Genomic DNA, 16,896 nt, shown 5'->3' on the forward strand with positions numbered 1-16,896 from the left:
CTACATTAAATCTACACTTTAACACATTCCTTAATTGAATCTACATTAATCCTTCATTTTTTCTACACTTTAACACATTCCTTAATTGAATCTACGTTAATCCTTCATTAAATCTACATTTTAACATATTCCTACATTAAATCTACATTTTAACAGATTCGTACATTAAATCTACATTTTAGACATTCCTTCATTAAATCTACATTTTTAACACATTCCTTTATTAAATCTACATTTTAACACATTCCTTCATTAAATCTACATTTTAACACATTCTTACATTAAAAATACATTTTAGACATTCCTTCATTAAATCTACATTTTAACATATTTGTACATTAAATGTACGTTTAAACACATTTCTACATTAAATCTACACTTTAACACATTCCTTAATTGAATCTACATTAATCCTTCATTAAATCTACATTTTAACACATTCCTACATTAATTTCAAATTTTAACACATTCCTACATTAAAACTACTTTTTAAACATTCCTTCATTAAATCTACATTGTAACACATCACATTTCAACACATACCTACATTAATTGTACGTTTTAACGTATTCCTATATTGAGCTAAATTTCAACACAAGCCGACATCAAATCTACATTTTAACACATTCCTACATTAATTTCAAATTTTAACACATTTCTACATTAAATCTACACTTTAACACATTCCTTAATTGAATCTACATTAATCCTTCATTAAATCTACATTTTAACACATTCCTACATTAATTTCAAATTTTAACACATTCCTACATTAAAACTACTTTTTAAACATTCCTTCATTAAATCTACATTGTAATTCATCACATTTCAACACATTCCTACATTAATTGTACGTTTTAACGTATTCCTATATTGAGCTAAATTTCAACACAAGCCGACATCAAATCTACATTTTAACACATTCCTACATTAAATATACATTTTACGCAATCCTTCATTAAATCTGCATTTTACACATTCCTACATTAAATCTACATTTTAACACAATGCTACATCAAATCTACATTTTAACACATTGCATTTTAACGCATTCCTTCATTAAATCTAAATTTCTACACAATCCTACATTAAATCTACATCTTAGCACATTCCTTAATGTAATCTACATTTTAATACATTCCTACATTAAATCTATATTTCAACATATTTCTACCTAAAATTTACATTTAAGCACATTTCAGCATTAAAACTACATTTCAACACAATCCTACATTAAATCTACATTTGAACACATTACTTAATTTAATCTACATTTTAACACATTCCTTCATTAAATCTACATTTTAAGACTTTCTTACATCAAATCTACATTTTAACACATTGCATTTTAACACATTCCTTCATTAAATCTACATTTCTACACAATCCTACATTAAATCTACATTTTAGCACATTCCTTAATGTAATCTACATTTTAATACATTCCTACATTAAATCTATATTTCAACATATTTCTACATAAAATTGACATTTAATCACATTTCAGCATTAAAACTACATTTCAACACAATCGTACATTAAATCTACATTTGAACACATTACTTAATTTAATCTACATTTTAACACATTCCTTCATTAAATCTACATTTTAAGACTTTCTTACATTAAATCTACATTTTAGAACAATCCTATATTTAATCTACATTTCAACACATTCATTCCTACATAAATCTAAATTTTAGAATATTCTTATTTAAAATCTACACGGCCTTGACGGGATGGGGTGTCGGCCATCGCTCGGCATCCGGTTGCCAACGGTAACGCGCAGCATCTGTTGCTATCGGCGTTCTCCGCTTGGTGGACCAGATTTATTTTAGCCTCGCGACGGCCAGAAGCAACTTCCTGTCTTTCTTTGACGTTCGGCTGTCACGGTCGCTCTGACAGGACTGTCGGGGTCTGGGCTGGAACCAGCAGGACACACACACACACACACACACACACACACACACACACATATAGATGCACTTAAATACACACTTGCACACAATTAGGAGCACATAAATACACATATAAATGCACATTAATACACACACACACACACATACGGATGCACATAAATACACACTTACACACATATAAATGCACATTAATACACACACACACATACGGATGCACATAAATACACACTTACACACATGTAGATGCACATAAATACTCACACACATATATAGCTGCACATTAATACACACTTAGACACATTTAGATGCACATTATTACACACATATAGATGCACATATACACAGCCTTACACACATATGATGCACATAAATACACACTTACACACACGCATGGATGCACATGAATACACAGATAGATGTACACAAATACACATATACAGGTGCACTTTAATGCACACATATAGATGCACATTATTTACATACTTACACACACATAGATGCGCATATTGACACACATATAGACGCACATTATTACACACATTTAGATGTACATAATACACTTTTACACACATATTGATGCATGTTAATACACACATAGATGCACATAAATACACACATAGTGTACATTATACACACACATAGATGCACATAAATACACACATACAGATGCACAGAAATACACACATACAGAGGCACATCAATACACACTCACATAGATGCACATCAATACACACTAACAACCATATAGATGCACATTAATACTCACCTACACATAAATACACACATATACTGTAAATGCACATAAATTCACACACATAGACGCACATATTATACACACAAATACACACACAAATATAGAAGCACATTAATACACACACACATATAGATGCACATAAATACACACACATAGATGCACATAATTACACACAAATACACAAACGAAATATAGAAGCACATTAATACACACATAAATACACACACGAATACACATATATACATGCACATAAATGCACACTTACACAAACATAGTTGCACACAAATACACACATATAGATGCACAAAAATACACACTTACACAAACATAGATGCACACGAATACACACATATACATGCACATAAATGCACACTTACACAAACATAGTTGCACACAAATACACACATATAGATGCACATAAATACACGCTTACACACACATAGATGAACATAAATACACACATATATATGCACGTAATTCACACATATAGATGCACAAATATACACACACACATTGATCCACAATAGATGCACATGAATACACACATATAGATGCACATAATACACACATATAGATGCACATAATACACACATATAGATGCACATAATACACACATATAGATGCACAAAAATACACACTTACACAAACATAGATGCACATGAATACACAAATATATATGCACAAAAATACACACATATAGATGCACACAAATACACACATACAGATGCACTAAAATACACACTTACACAAACATAGATGCACATAAATACACACATATAGATGCACATAAATACACACACTTTGTTTACATTGTGACGCCAGGTGAGCTATTGGATCCTCCTACGCTGTGTAGCGAAGCATGTTTAGCTAATCCTCGTCCTCCAGTGATAATGCTACTTGCAAGAAACTTACTTTATTTGTCGCCATGGAGGCGAGGATTAGTGATTCAGAAGTAGCTGCAACACTGCCATGTCTTAAAGCACCTCTCCCTGAGGGTGTTTCAGTGTCATACCTTCACCTTTATCTTTAGTTTTTCAGCCAAAATGTGTCCGTTCTCCCTTTTCTGTCTACACACGGTGTCTGCTTGTAAGTACTCTGTGTGTGTGCCCTGCCGAACATGCTCCTCTGCTCGTAAACCCAGCAATGTTACGACAAGACGACGCGCCATCATACCCGGAAACTGATACTTTTTCAAACACAGTATAGTATCGTATTTGATTCATTAGTACTGGGATACTATACTAGTACCGGTATACCGTAGAACACTAACTACTAATAATCGGCATCGGCCCTGAAATCTTTATATGGCGCCACCTGTTTGATCCCACTACTTAGTGTCAGCTGCATGTGCGAGATAACCATGTTTGCTTCATCTTCATGATCAAATATTGTCTTTTCTCAAAATTCGCCCTCTCTCTCTCTCTCTCTCTCTCTCTTTCTCTCTCTCTCTCTCTCTCTCTCTCTCTCTCTCTCTGGCCCTGCAGGCGCACCTGGTGGCCGCCTTCGAGAAGAGCCTGAGCAACATGACGTGCCGCCTGCAGAGCCTCACCATGACCGCCGAGCAGAAGGTGCGTGACCCGAATGGCTGGAACATTAGGTACACGGGATATTTGCTTTTTCGCAAACTCTCGGCATTCTCTCCGTTAGCTTCAAGAGGTGAAATGGTTTTTCCACTTCACAGGTACGCTTGAAGCTCATGGAGAGAATGCCAAGAGTGTGCAGAGCAGTGATCAGAGCAAAGGGCGGTTATTTTGAAAAGACTAGAATATAAAACATGTTTGTGAGTTATTTCACCTTTTTTTTTGTTAAGTACATGACTCCACATGTGGTCATTCATATTTTTGATGTACAAACCCCGTTTCCATATGAGTTGGGAAATAGTGTTGGATGTAAATATAAATGGAATACAATGATTTGCAAATCCTTTTTTAACCCATATTCAGTTGAATGCACTACAAAGACAAGATATTTGATGTTCAAACTCATAAACTTTATTTTATTTTTTTTGCAAATAATAATTAAATTAGAATTTCATGGCTGCAACACGTGCCAAAGTAGTTGGGAAAGGACATGTTCATCACTGTGTTACATCACCTTTTAACAACACTCAATAAACGTTTGGGAACTGAGGAAACTAATTGTTGAAGCTTTGAAAGTGGATTTCTTTCCCATTCTTGTTTTATGTAGAGCTTCAGTCGTTCAATAGTCCGGGGTCTCCGCTGTCGTATTTTACGCTTCATAATGCGCCACACATTTTTGATGGGAGACAGGTCTGGACTGCAGGAAAGTACCCACACTCTTTTTTTACGAAGCCACGCTGTTGTAACACGTGCTGAATGTGGCTTGGCATTGTCTTGCTGAAATAAGCAGGGGCGTCCATGAAAAAGACGGCGCTTAGATGGCAACATATGTTATTCCAAAACCTGTATGTACCTTTCAGCATAAATGGTGCCTTCACAAATGTGTAAGTTACCCATGCCTTGGGCACTAATGCACTCCCATACCATCACAAATGCTGGCTTTTGAACTTTGCGTCGATAACAGTCTGGATGGTTCGCTTCCCCATTGGTCCGGATGACACGATGTCGAATATTTCCAAAGACAATTTGAAATGTGGACTTGTCAGACCACAGAAGACTTTTCCACTTTGCATCAGTCCATTTTAGATGATCTCGGGCCCAGAGAAGCCGGCGGCGTTTCTGGATGTTGTTGATAAATGGCTTTCGCTTTGCATAGTAGAGCTTTAACTTGCACTTACAGATGCAGCGACAAACTGTATTTAGTGACAATGTTTTTCTGAAGTGTTCCTGAGCCCATGTGGTGATATCCTTTAGAGATTGATGTCGGTTTTTGATACTGTGCCGTCTGAAGGATCGAAAGTCACGGTCATTCAATATTGGTTTCCGGCCATGCCGCTTACGTGGAGTGATTTCTCCAGATTCTCTAAAGGCTTTGAAGATATTATGGACCGTAGATGTTGAAATCCCTAAATTTCTTGCAACTGCACTTTGAGAAACGTTGTTCTTAAACTGTTTGACTATTTGCTCACGCAGTTGTGGACAAAGGGGTGTACCTCGCCCCATCCTTTCTTGTGAAAGACCGAGCACTTTTTTGGGAAGCTGTTTTTATACCCAATCATGGCACCCACCTGTTCCCAATTAGCCTGCACACCTGTGGGATGTTCCAAATAAGTGTTCGATGAGCATTCCTCAACTTTATCAGTATTTATTGCCACCTTTCCCAACTTCTTTGTCATTGAAAGTCAATGATTATTTGCAACAACAAAAAAATGTTTATCAGTTTGAACATCAAATATGTTGTCTTTGTAGCATATTAAATTGAATATGGGTTGAAAATGATTTGCAAATCGTTGTATTCCGTTTATATTTACATCTAACACAATTTCCCAACTCATATGGAAACAGGGTTTGGAAGTTGTATTCTGTTTTTATTTACCATCTACATCAGTGGTCCCCAACCTTTTTGTATCCGCGGACCGGTTAACGCTTAATAATTTGTCATGAAAAAGGGAAGTTTTTGTCATGAAAAAGGGGGGTTTTTGTGGTTGGTGCACTAATTGTAAGTGTATATTGTGTTTTTTATGTTGATTTAATTATAAAAAATATTTATATACATTTTTTTTTTTTTATTATTATTATTTATATTTTTTAAAGAAAAATTAATAAAAAATTCTTCTGCGGCCCGGTACCAATCGAGCCACGGGACCACTGATCTACATAACATGACAACTTCATTGATTTTGGGTTTTGTACATGCTCACAATGAACAGTGTCCTTCTTTTCCCTCAGGAGTCCGAATTGGTCGAGCTGAGGGAGACCATAGAGTCGCTGAAGACCCAGAACACCGACGCCCAGACGGCCATACAGGTGGCGCTCAACGGCCCGGACCACCAGCACAAAGGTAGCCCCGGGCCAGTGATACGGGGACGCTCACGCGGAACGATAACAAATCCCGCTGCGTCTGACAGATCTGCGCATCAGACGGCAGCACTCGTCAGAGAGCATGTCCAGCATCAACAGCGCGGCCAGCCACTCCAGCATGGGCAGCCTGGGCAAGGACGGCGAGGACAAGAACAAGAAGAAGAAGAAGAACTGGGTGAGTTCATGCTGCAAAAAAAAAAACGGCGGGGCTGACGTCTGCAAGTGAAAGTGTTAGACGAGTGCTTCTTGACTCCGGGGGGCTGGAAGTAGCAAACACTCTCCATTCGCTGTCAAAGTGCTTTTTTAAAAAGGCTTTTAATCCCAGGCACGGACTCAAAAGAACGGCCCGAAATCCCCTCACACGTACTTATCTCTGGAAAAATGACTCGCGTGTCTTCCTTTGCTTGCTTTTTTAAAAACGCGTCTGCATCCTTAGCAATCTACTGGGTGCAGCTTGATGAAGGGATTAATTCATGCTTCATTTGCACAAACAAGCATACTTGCCAACCCTCACGGATTTTCCAGGAGAGTCCCGAAATTCAGCGCCTCTCCCGAAAACCTTCCGGGACAAATTTTCTCCCGAAAATCTCCCGAAATTCAGGCGGAGCCGGAGGCCACACCCCCGCCAGCTTCATGAGAACCTGACAAAGCAATGTTGTGACCCTTTTAAACAGGACAATACTGCCATCTACTGTACATAGAATAGAATAGAATGTACTTTATTGATCCCTGGGGGATATTCAGCACCATAGTCCGCTCCGCTCACAATAAACAATAATAATAATAAATAATATAATATGTTATAGAGATGCGCGGCTAGGCAATTATATCATCCGCAACCGCATCACCAAAGTCGTCATCCACCCCCCGTCCACCCGAACCAACATTTGATCAGAAACGCAACCGCCCGCCACCCGCCCGCTGTATTACATGAGAGCTTGGCCACCTTTACCACTCACAGAGCTATCTATACCCGTTTTACAGAGTAACGAAGACAATTGGAGCCGCTAACGTTCTCGCGATTATCCAACTGGTGTTCATCCTGATGACAAAGATATGGGTATGCTGTGAAGTCATTGCCTTAGACACCTTCAACAACATGTACACACCGATTGTTAGTCCGGCAACATGTTGTGTGCAGCTTCCGCAAACGCACGTACAAGATTGAAAGGCATCCTGGGTGACACAGAGTACATGGTTGTTATATAAAAAACTTTAACACTTACTAATATGCGCCACGCTGTGAAGCCACACCAAACAAGATTGACAAACACATTTCGGGAGAACATCCTCACAGTAACACAACATAAACGCAACACAACAAATACCCAGAATCCTTTGTATCCGTGAGATTTCCTGAATATATTTTACAGCGTGGGGGGTGGCGGGGTGTATAAAATAGTCAGGTAGTGTCATGGATACAAAAGATTCTGGGTATTTGTTGTGTTGCGTTTATGTTGTGTTACTGGGAGGATGTCCACCCGAAATGTGTTTGTCAATCTTGTTTGGTGTGGCTTCACAGCGTGGCGCATATTACTAAGAGTGTTAAAATTGTTTATATCACAACCATTAGTGTACTCTGTGTCACCCAGTATGCCTTGCAGTCGTGTGCGTGTTGCCGCGGAAGCCACACACAACATGATGCTGGACTGACAAGCATATCGTACATGCTGTAGAGGGCGACAAAGTCAATGACTTCATAGCACGCCCTAATACTTAATATCTGGGTGACTGCCGGCAGTCATTCTAGAGAATATTAGCGTCTCCTATTGTCTTCTTCGCTTTGTGACACGGGTCTTAAATGGCTCTTTGAATGACAAGGAATACCGATCCCAGAACCATGTATATCAAATATTTCCGGATGGTTCAACCGCCACCCGCCCCAAATCTAATTAAAATCAATTTTTTTCGTCCACGGATGAGACCGCAAACCCCCGCATCTCTAATATATATAATATATATATAATATATGAATAGTATAAATATATTCTACATTTAAGTTCAGTCAAGGAACATGTATTAAGGAGTCTGTTCTGAAGCCCACATTAAAGAGACGTAACTTTATCAAGTCGCCTGGTTATTGACTCCAACCCAATATATTACACCGTCGACGAGCAAAATGAAGAAATACGCTTGCAAGTTCCAGAACGATTGGAAACAAGAATTTCAGTTTATCCAGGAGAGTTCGAAAGGGAAAGGGTTATGTTGCCTGTAAATTTTGCAGAAATTTTGGACGAACGGATATACTCAGCCATGAACGGTCAGCGAAGCACAAAGCGTCCGCAGCGCAGCATCGTTCAAAACCCAGTATTATGGGCCACCTCGCAAAATGGAGACCCGATGGTGTATCTTATGCTGAGACAAAAATGGCTATGCTGATAGCTGGAAGCAACATCCCGTTCTCATTTGCGGATGTCTGCAACAAATCCGTGAAGGATATGTTCCCGGATGCGGAGATTGCCCCAACAACGCCCCCCCACCCCCCATCTCCCGAAATCGGAGGTCTCAAGGTTGGCAAATATGCAAAGAACTGAAATCTTAGGGTACATGAAACATATGCTTGTAATAATGTATCTATGTGGGTTTTACTAGAAACAAATGCTTTTGTCAGGTTTGCAAACACAAAAACTATTTTTTTTTACTCAATATGAAAGTGTAACTGTCATTCTAAATATTTCAAGTATATAAACATAACCCATCCATCCATTTCCTACCGCTTATTTTCCTTTGGGGTGGCGGGGGGCGCTGGCGCCTATCTCAGCTACAATCGGGCGGAAGGCGGTGTTCACCCTGGACAAGTCGCCACCTCATCACAGGGCCATAAACATAACCCCAAAACCAAATATGCAATATGTCTAATAATGCCTGAGATTATGTAACTTTGTGAGTTTTACTCGAAACAAATGCTTTTGTTAGGTTTGCAAACACAAAAATTAGTTTTTTACTCAATATGACAGTAATGTTCTTAGAATCCTGAGATAATGCAAAAAACGCAATAAAAATTATTCCAACATAACTACTAAACCAAACATGCAAAATGTCTCACAATGCCCGGAATAATGAATCGTTGTGAGTTTTAATAGAATAATTATCTTTCATAAGGTTTGCAAACACAAAAATTGGTTGTTTTTGTCAATATGACAGTATAACTGTCATACAAAACATGACATACTTAACTCCTAAACCAAACCTTCAAAATGTCTAATAATGCCGGAAATAATGTATCTAAGGGAGTTCTACTAGAAACAAGTACTTTTGTAAGGTTTGCAAACACAAAAATTCTTTTTTTTTCTTAATATGACAGTAATGTTCTTAGAATCCTGAGATAATGCGAAAAAAAACAATAAAAATATATTCAAACATATCTCCTAAACCAAATATGCAAAATGTCTAATAATCCCTGAAATAATGTACATTTGTGAATTTGACTAAAAACATGAGCTTTTGTAAGGTTTGAAAACACAAAAATTATTTTTTTTACTTAATATGACAGTAATGTTCTTAGAATCCTGAGATAATGCGAAAAAAAAACAATAAAAATATATTCAAACATATCTCCTAAACCAAATATTCAAAATGTCTAATAATGCCTGAAATAATGTACATTTGTGAATTTGACTAAAAACATGAGCTTTTGTAAGGTTTGAAAACACACAAACAATTTTTTTCTCAATATGACAGTGCATTCTAAATATCAAATCAAATCAACTTTATTTATAAAGCACATTCTAAATATGACAATTATATCATAATAACTCCAAAACCAAATAAACCATATGTCTAATAATGTCTGTAATAATATATCTATGCGAGTTCTACTAGAATCCGGTGCTTTTGTAAGGTTTGCAAATACAACAATAGTTGTATTACTCAATATGACCGTATAACTGTCCCACTCAATATGAAAGTTATTCAAACATAACTCTTAAACCAAACATGCAAAATGTCTAATAATGCCTGTAATATTGTATCTATGTGAGTTCTACAAGAAACCAATGCTTTTGTAAGGTTTGTAAACACAAACAATTGTTTTTTTACTCAATATGACTGTAATGTTCTTAGAATCCTGAGATAATGCGAAAAAAGCAATACAAAAATTATTCAAACATAACTCCTAAACCAAAAATGCAAAATGTCTAATAATGCCTGGAATAATATATCTCTGTGAGATTTACTAAAAACATGTGCTTTTATAAGGTTTGCAAACACAAAAAATATTTTTTCTTTACTCAATATGACTGACAGTAGTGTTCTTAGAATCCTGAGATAATGCAAAAAAAGCAATGAAAAATATTTCAACATAACTCCTAAACCAAACATGCAAAATGTCTAATAATGCCTGGAATAATGAATGGTTGTGAGTTTTAATTAAAAAAAAAATCTTTCATAAGGTTTGCAAAGACAAAAATGTGTTTGCTTTTTTTGTCATTATGACAGTAAAACTGTCATACAAAATATGACAGTTATTTAAATATAACTATTAAAACAAACATGCAAAATGTCTAATAATGCCTGGAATAATAAATCATTGTGAGTTGTAATAGAAACACGAGCTTTTGTAAGGTTTGCAAACACAAAAACTATTTTTTTTACTCAATCCGACAGTGGAACTGTCATTCTAAATATGACAATTATATAAACATAACTCTAAAACCAAACATGCAAAATGCCTAATATTGCCTGGAATAATGTATCTTTGTGAGTTTTAATGGAAACACATGCTTTTTTTAAGGTTTGAAAACACAATAATTAGTTTTGTTTTACTCAATATGACAATAATGTTCTTAGAATTCTGAGATAATACAAAAAAAAGCAATAAAAGATATTCCAACATAACTCCTAAACCAGTGTTTCTTAATCTTGTTGGAAGTACCGAACCCCACCAGTTTCATATGAGCATTCACCGAACCCTTCTTTCGTGAAAAATCGTTTTCTTTTTTTCAAATTCAAGACAAAGTTATATGGTTTTTTTTACTGGTGCACAAAATGAACCGTGCATGAACATCAGCTTGTTCAAAGAACAAAACCAACACAGTGCATGAACTCACAACTAATTACACACCTGCAAATCCGATGGAACATTAGAGGAAACATTGTTTGGGTCGTATACATAATACGCCGATAGGGAGAAGTTTTTATTTACACGATAAGTCGGGTTTGTGTTCACCTCCGCGGCGGTGACTCCGCCGAACCTCTGAGGCCGACTCACCGAACCCCTAGGGTTCGATTGAACCCAGGTTAAGAACCACTGCCCTAAACCAAACATGCAAAATGTCTCATAATGCCTGGAATAATGTATATTTTTGAGTTTTACTAGAAACATGTGCTTTTTTAAGGTTTGTAAACACAATATTTAGTTTTGTTTTACTCGATATGACAGTAATGTTCTTAGAATCCTGAGATAATGCAAAAAAAGCAATGAAAAATATTTCAACATAACTCCTAAATCAAACATGCAAAATGTCTAATAATGCCTTGAATAATGAATGGTTGTGAGTTTTAATTTAAAAAAAATATCTTTCATAAGGTTTGCAAAGACAAAAATGTGTTTGCCAAATATGACAGTTATTTAAACATAACTATTAAAACAAACATGCAAAATGTCTAATAATGCCTGGAATAATAAATCATTATGAGTTGTAATAGAAACATGAGCTTTTGTAAGGTTTGCAAACACAAAAACTATTTTTTTACTCAATACGACAGTGGAACTGTCATTCTAAATATGACAATTATATAAACATAACTCTAAAACCAAAAATGCAAAATGTCTAATATTGGATGGAATAATGTATCTTTGTGAGTTTTAATGGAAACGTGCTTTTTTTAAGGTTTGAAAACACAATAATTAGTTTTTTTTACTCAATATGACAATAATGTTCTTTGAATTCTGAGATAATGCAAAAAAAAAGCAATAAAAGATATTCCAACATAACTCCTAAACCAGTGTTTCTTAAACTTGTTGGAGGTACCGAACCCCACCAGTTTCATATGAGCATTCACCGAACCCTTCTTTTGTGAAAAATCGTTTTCTTTTTTTCAAATTCAAGACAAAGTTATATGGTTTTTTTTACGGGTGCACCAAATGAACCGTGCATGAACATCAGCTTGTTCAAAGAACAAAACCAACACAGTGCATGAACTCACAACTAATTACACACCTGCAAATCCGATGGAACATTAGAGGAAACATTGTTTGGGTCGTATACATAATACGCCGATAGGGAGAAGTTTTTATTTACACGATAAGTCGGGTTTGTGTTCACCTCCGCGGCGGAGACTCCGCCGAACCTCTGAGGCCGACTCACCGAACCCCTAGGGTTCGATTGAACCCAGGTTAAGAACCACTGCCCTAAACCAAACATGCAAAATGTCTCATAATGCCTGGAATAATGTATATTTGTGAGTTTTACTAGAAACATGTGCTTTTTTAAGGTTTGCAAACACAATGTTTAGTTTTGTTTTACTCGATATGACAGTAATGTTCTTAGAATCCTGAGATAATGCAAAAAAAAGCAATGAAAATGTATTCAAACATCACTCCTAAACCAAACATGCAAAATATCTAATAATGTCTGTAATAATGTATCTATGTGAGTTCTACTAGAATCTGGTGTTTTTGTAAGGTTTGCAAACACAAAAATTCGTTTTTTACTCAATATGACAGTAATGTTCTTAGAATCCTGAGATTACGTGGAAAAAGCAATAAAAATGTATTCCAACATATATACTCCTAAACCAAACATGCGAAAGGTCTAATAATGCCAGGAATAATAAATCGCAAGTTTTACCAGAAACATGAGCTTTTGGAAGGTGTGCAAACACAAAAACTTTTTTTACTCAATATGACAGTGTGACTGTCATTCTAAATATGGAACTTATACAAATGTAACTCCAAAACTAAACATGCAATATGTCTAATAATGCCTGTAATAATGTATCTCTGTGAGATTTCCTAGAAACATGAGCTTTTGTAAGGTTTGCAAACACAAAAACTATTTTTTTTTTCTCAATATGACAGTGTAATTGTCATTCTAATAATGACAGTTATATAAACATAACTCCAAAACCAAACATGCAATACATCTAATAATGTCTGTAATAATGTATCTATGTGGGTTCTACTACAAACAAATGCTTTTGTAAGGTTTGCAAACACAAAAATGTGTTTTTTTTTACTCAATATGACAGTAAACCAAACATGCGAAATGTCTAATAATGCCTGGAATAATGAATCGTTGTGATTTTAATAGAAAAATATTTTTGATAAGGTTTGCAAAGACAGAAAATATTTTTTTTGTCAATATAGTATAACTGCCATACAAAATATGACAGTTATTTAGACATAACTCCTAAACCAAACATGCAAAATGTCTAATAATGCCTGAAATAATATACTTTTGTGATTTTTACTAGAAACACGAGCTTTTGTAAGGTTTGCAAACTAAAAAACTAAACCAAACATGAAATATGTCTAATAATGTCTGTAATAATGTATTAATGTGAGTTCTACTAGAATCCGGTGCTTTTGTAATGTTTGCAAACACAAAAATGTGTTTTTTTACTCAATATGACAGTAATGTTCTTGGAATCCTGAGATAATGTGAAAACCAAACATGCGAAATGTCTAATAATGCCTGGAATAATGAATCGTTGTGAGTTTTAATAGAAAAAATATTTTTCATAAGGTTTGCAAAGACAGAAAAATAATAGTTTTTTTTTTGTCAATATGATAGTATAACTGTCATACAAAATATGACAGTTATTTAAACATAACTCTTAAACTAAACTTGCAAAATGTCTAATAATGCCTGAAATAATGTACCTTTGTGAGTTTTACTAGAAACATGAGCTTTTGTAATGTTTGCAAACTAAAAAACTAAACCAATCATGAAATACGTCTAATAATGTCTGTAATAATGTATTAATGTGAGTTCTACTAGAATCCGGTGCTTTTGTAAGGTTTGCAAAGACAAAAATTTGTTTTTTACTCGATATGACAGTAATGTTCTTAGAATCCTGAGATAATGCAAAAAAAAGCAATGAAAATGTATTCAAACATCACTCCTAAACCAAACATGCAAAATATCTAATAATGCCTGTCATAATAAATCTTGAGTTTTACTAGAAACATGAGCTTTTGTAAGGTTTGCAAACACAAAAACTTTTTTTACTCAATATGACAGTGTAATTGTATTAATGTATCTATGTGGGTTCTACTAGAAACAAGTGCTTTTGTAAGGTTTGCAAACACAAACATGTGTTTATTACTCGATATGACAGTAATGTTCTTAGAATCCTGAGATAATGCAAAAAAAGCAATAAAAATCATTCAAACATAAATATGCAAAATGTTTAATAATGTCTTAAATAATGTACCTTTGTGAATTTTACTATAAACACGAGCTTTTGTCAGGTTTGCAAACACAAAGACTATTTTTTTACTCAATATGACAGTGTAACTGTCATTCTAAATATGAAAATTATACAAACATAACTCCAAAACTAAACATGCAAAATGTCTAATAATGCCTGTAATAATGTATCTCTGTGAGATTTCCTAGAAACATGAGCTTTTGTAAGGTTTGCAAACACAAAAACTATTTTTTTTCTCAATATGACAGCGTAACTGTCATTCTAATAATGACAGTTATATAAACATAACTCCAAAACTAAACATGCAATACATCTAATAATGTCTGTAATAATGTATCAATGTGGGTTCTACTAGAAACAAATGCTTTTGTAAGGTTTGCAAACACAAAAATGTGTTTTTTTTTACTCAATATGACAGTAATGTTCTTAGAATCCTGAGATAATGCGAAAACCAAACATGCGAAATGTCTAATAATCCCCGGAATAATGAATCGTTGTGAGTTTTAATAGAAAAATATTTTTCATAAGGTTTGCAAAGACAGAAAAATAAATTTTTTTCGTCAATATGATAGTATAACTGCCATACAAAATATGACAGTTATTTAAACATAACTCCTAAACCAAACATGCAAAATGTCTAATAATGCCTGAAATAATATACTTTTGTGATTTTTATTAGAAACATGAGCTTTTGTAAGGTTTGCAAACTAAAAAACTAAACCAAACATGAAATATGTCTAATAATGTCTGTAATAATGTATTAATGTGAGTTCTACTAGAATCCGGTGCTTTTGTAATGTTTGCAAACACAAAAATTTGTTTTTTTACTCAATATGACAGTAATGTTCTTAGAATCCTGAGATAATGCAAAAACCAAACATGCGAAATGTCTAATAATGCCTGGAATAATGAATCGTTGTGAGTTTTAATAGAAAAAATATTTTTCATAAGGTTTGCAAAGACAGAAAAATAATAGTTTTTTTGTCAATATGATAGTATAACTGTCACACAAAATATGACAGTTTTTTAAAAATAACTTTTAAACTAAACATGCAAAATGTCTAATAATGCCTGAAATAATGTACCTTTGTGAGTTTTACTAGAAACATGAGCTTTTGTAAGGTTTGCAAACTAAAAAACTAAACCAATCATGAAATACGTCTAATAATGTCTGTAATAATGTATTAATGTGAGTTCTACTAGAATCCGGTGCTTTTGTAAGGTTTGCAAAGACAAAAATTTGTTTTTTCCTTGATATGACAGTATTGTTCTTAGAATCCTGAGATGATGTGAAAAAAGCAATACAAATTTATTCTAAAATAACTCCTAAACTAAACATGCAAAATGTCTAATAATGTCTGTAATAATGTATCTATTTGAGTTTTACTAGAAACAAATTATTTTACAAGGTTTGCAAACACGAAAATGTGTTGTTGTTTTTTACTCAATATGACAGTAATGTTTTTAGAATCCTGAGATAATGCAAAAAAAGCAATAAAAAATTATTCAAACATTACTCCTAAACCAAACGTGCAAAATGTCTAATAATTCCTGGAATAATGTACCTTTGTGAATTTACTAGAAACCTGAGCTTTTGTAAGGTTTGCAAACACAATAAATATATTTTTTATCAATATGACAGTGTAACTGTCATTCTAAATATGACAATTATGTGAACACAACTCCAAAACCAAACATGCAAAATGTCTAATATTGCCTGGAATAATGTATCGTTGTGAGTTTTACTAGAAACATGTGCTTTTTTAAGGTTTGCAAACACAATCTTTAGTTTTGTTTTACTCAATATGACAGTAATGTTCTTAGACTCCTGAGATAATGCAAAAAAAACAATAAAAATGTATTCAAACATAACTCCTAAACCAAACATGCAAAATATCTAATAATG

At 34.6% G+C, this 16,896-nt stretch overlaps 1 protein-coding gene across 5 annotated transcripts in view; it reads left to right on the forward strand.

The window, feature by feature from the left end:
- nav3 (neuron navigator 3) overlaps nt 1-16,896 on the forward strand; it is a 524,985-nt gene that overhangs the window by 452,571 nt on the left and 55,518 nt on the right. For all 5 annotated transcript variants that reach the window (XM_061913994.1, XM_061913995.1, XM_061913996.1 and 2 more), the window contains 3 exons: nt 4,158-4,241; nt 6,483-6,594; nt 6,662-6,789. In XM_061913994.1, the coding sequence (XP_061769978.1) occupies nt 4,158-4,241; nt 6,483-6,594; nt 6,662-6,789 (324 nt within the window). The remainder of the gene's footprint in view (nt 1-4,157; nt 4,242-6,482; nt 6,595-6,661; nt 6,790-16,896) is intronic.

This window comes from Nerophis ophidion, linkage group LG10, assembly GCF_033978795.1.
Source record: "Nerophis ophidion isolate RoL-2023_Sa linkage group LG10, RoL_Noph_v1.0, whole genome shotgun sequence".
Lineage (NCBI taxonomy): Eukaryota > Metazoa > Chordata > Actinopteri > Syngnathiformes > Syngnathidae > Nerophis > Nerophis ophidion.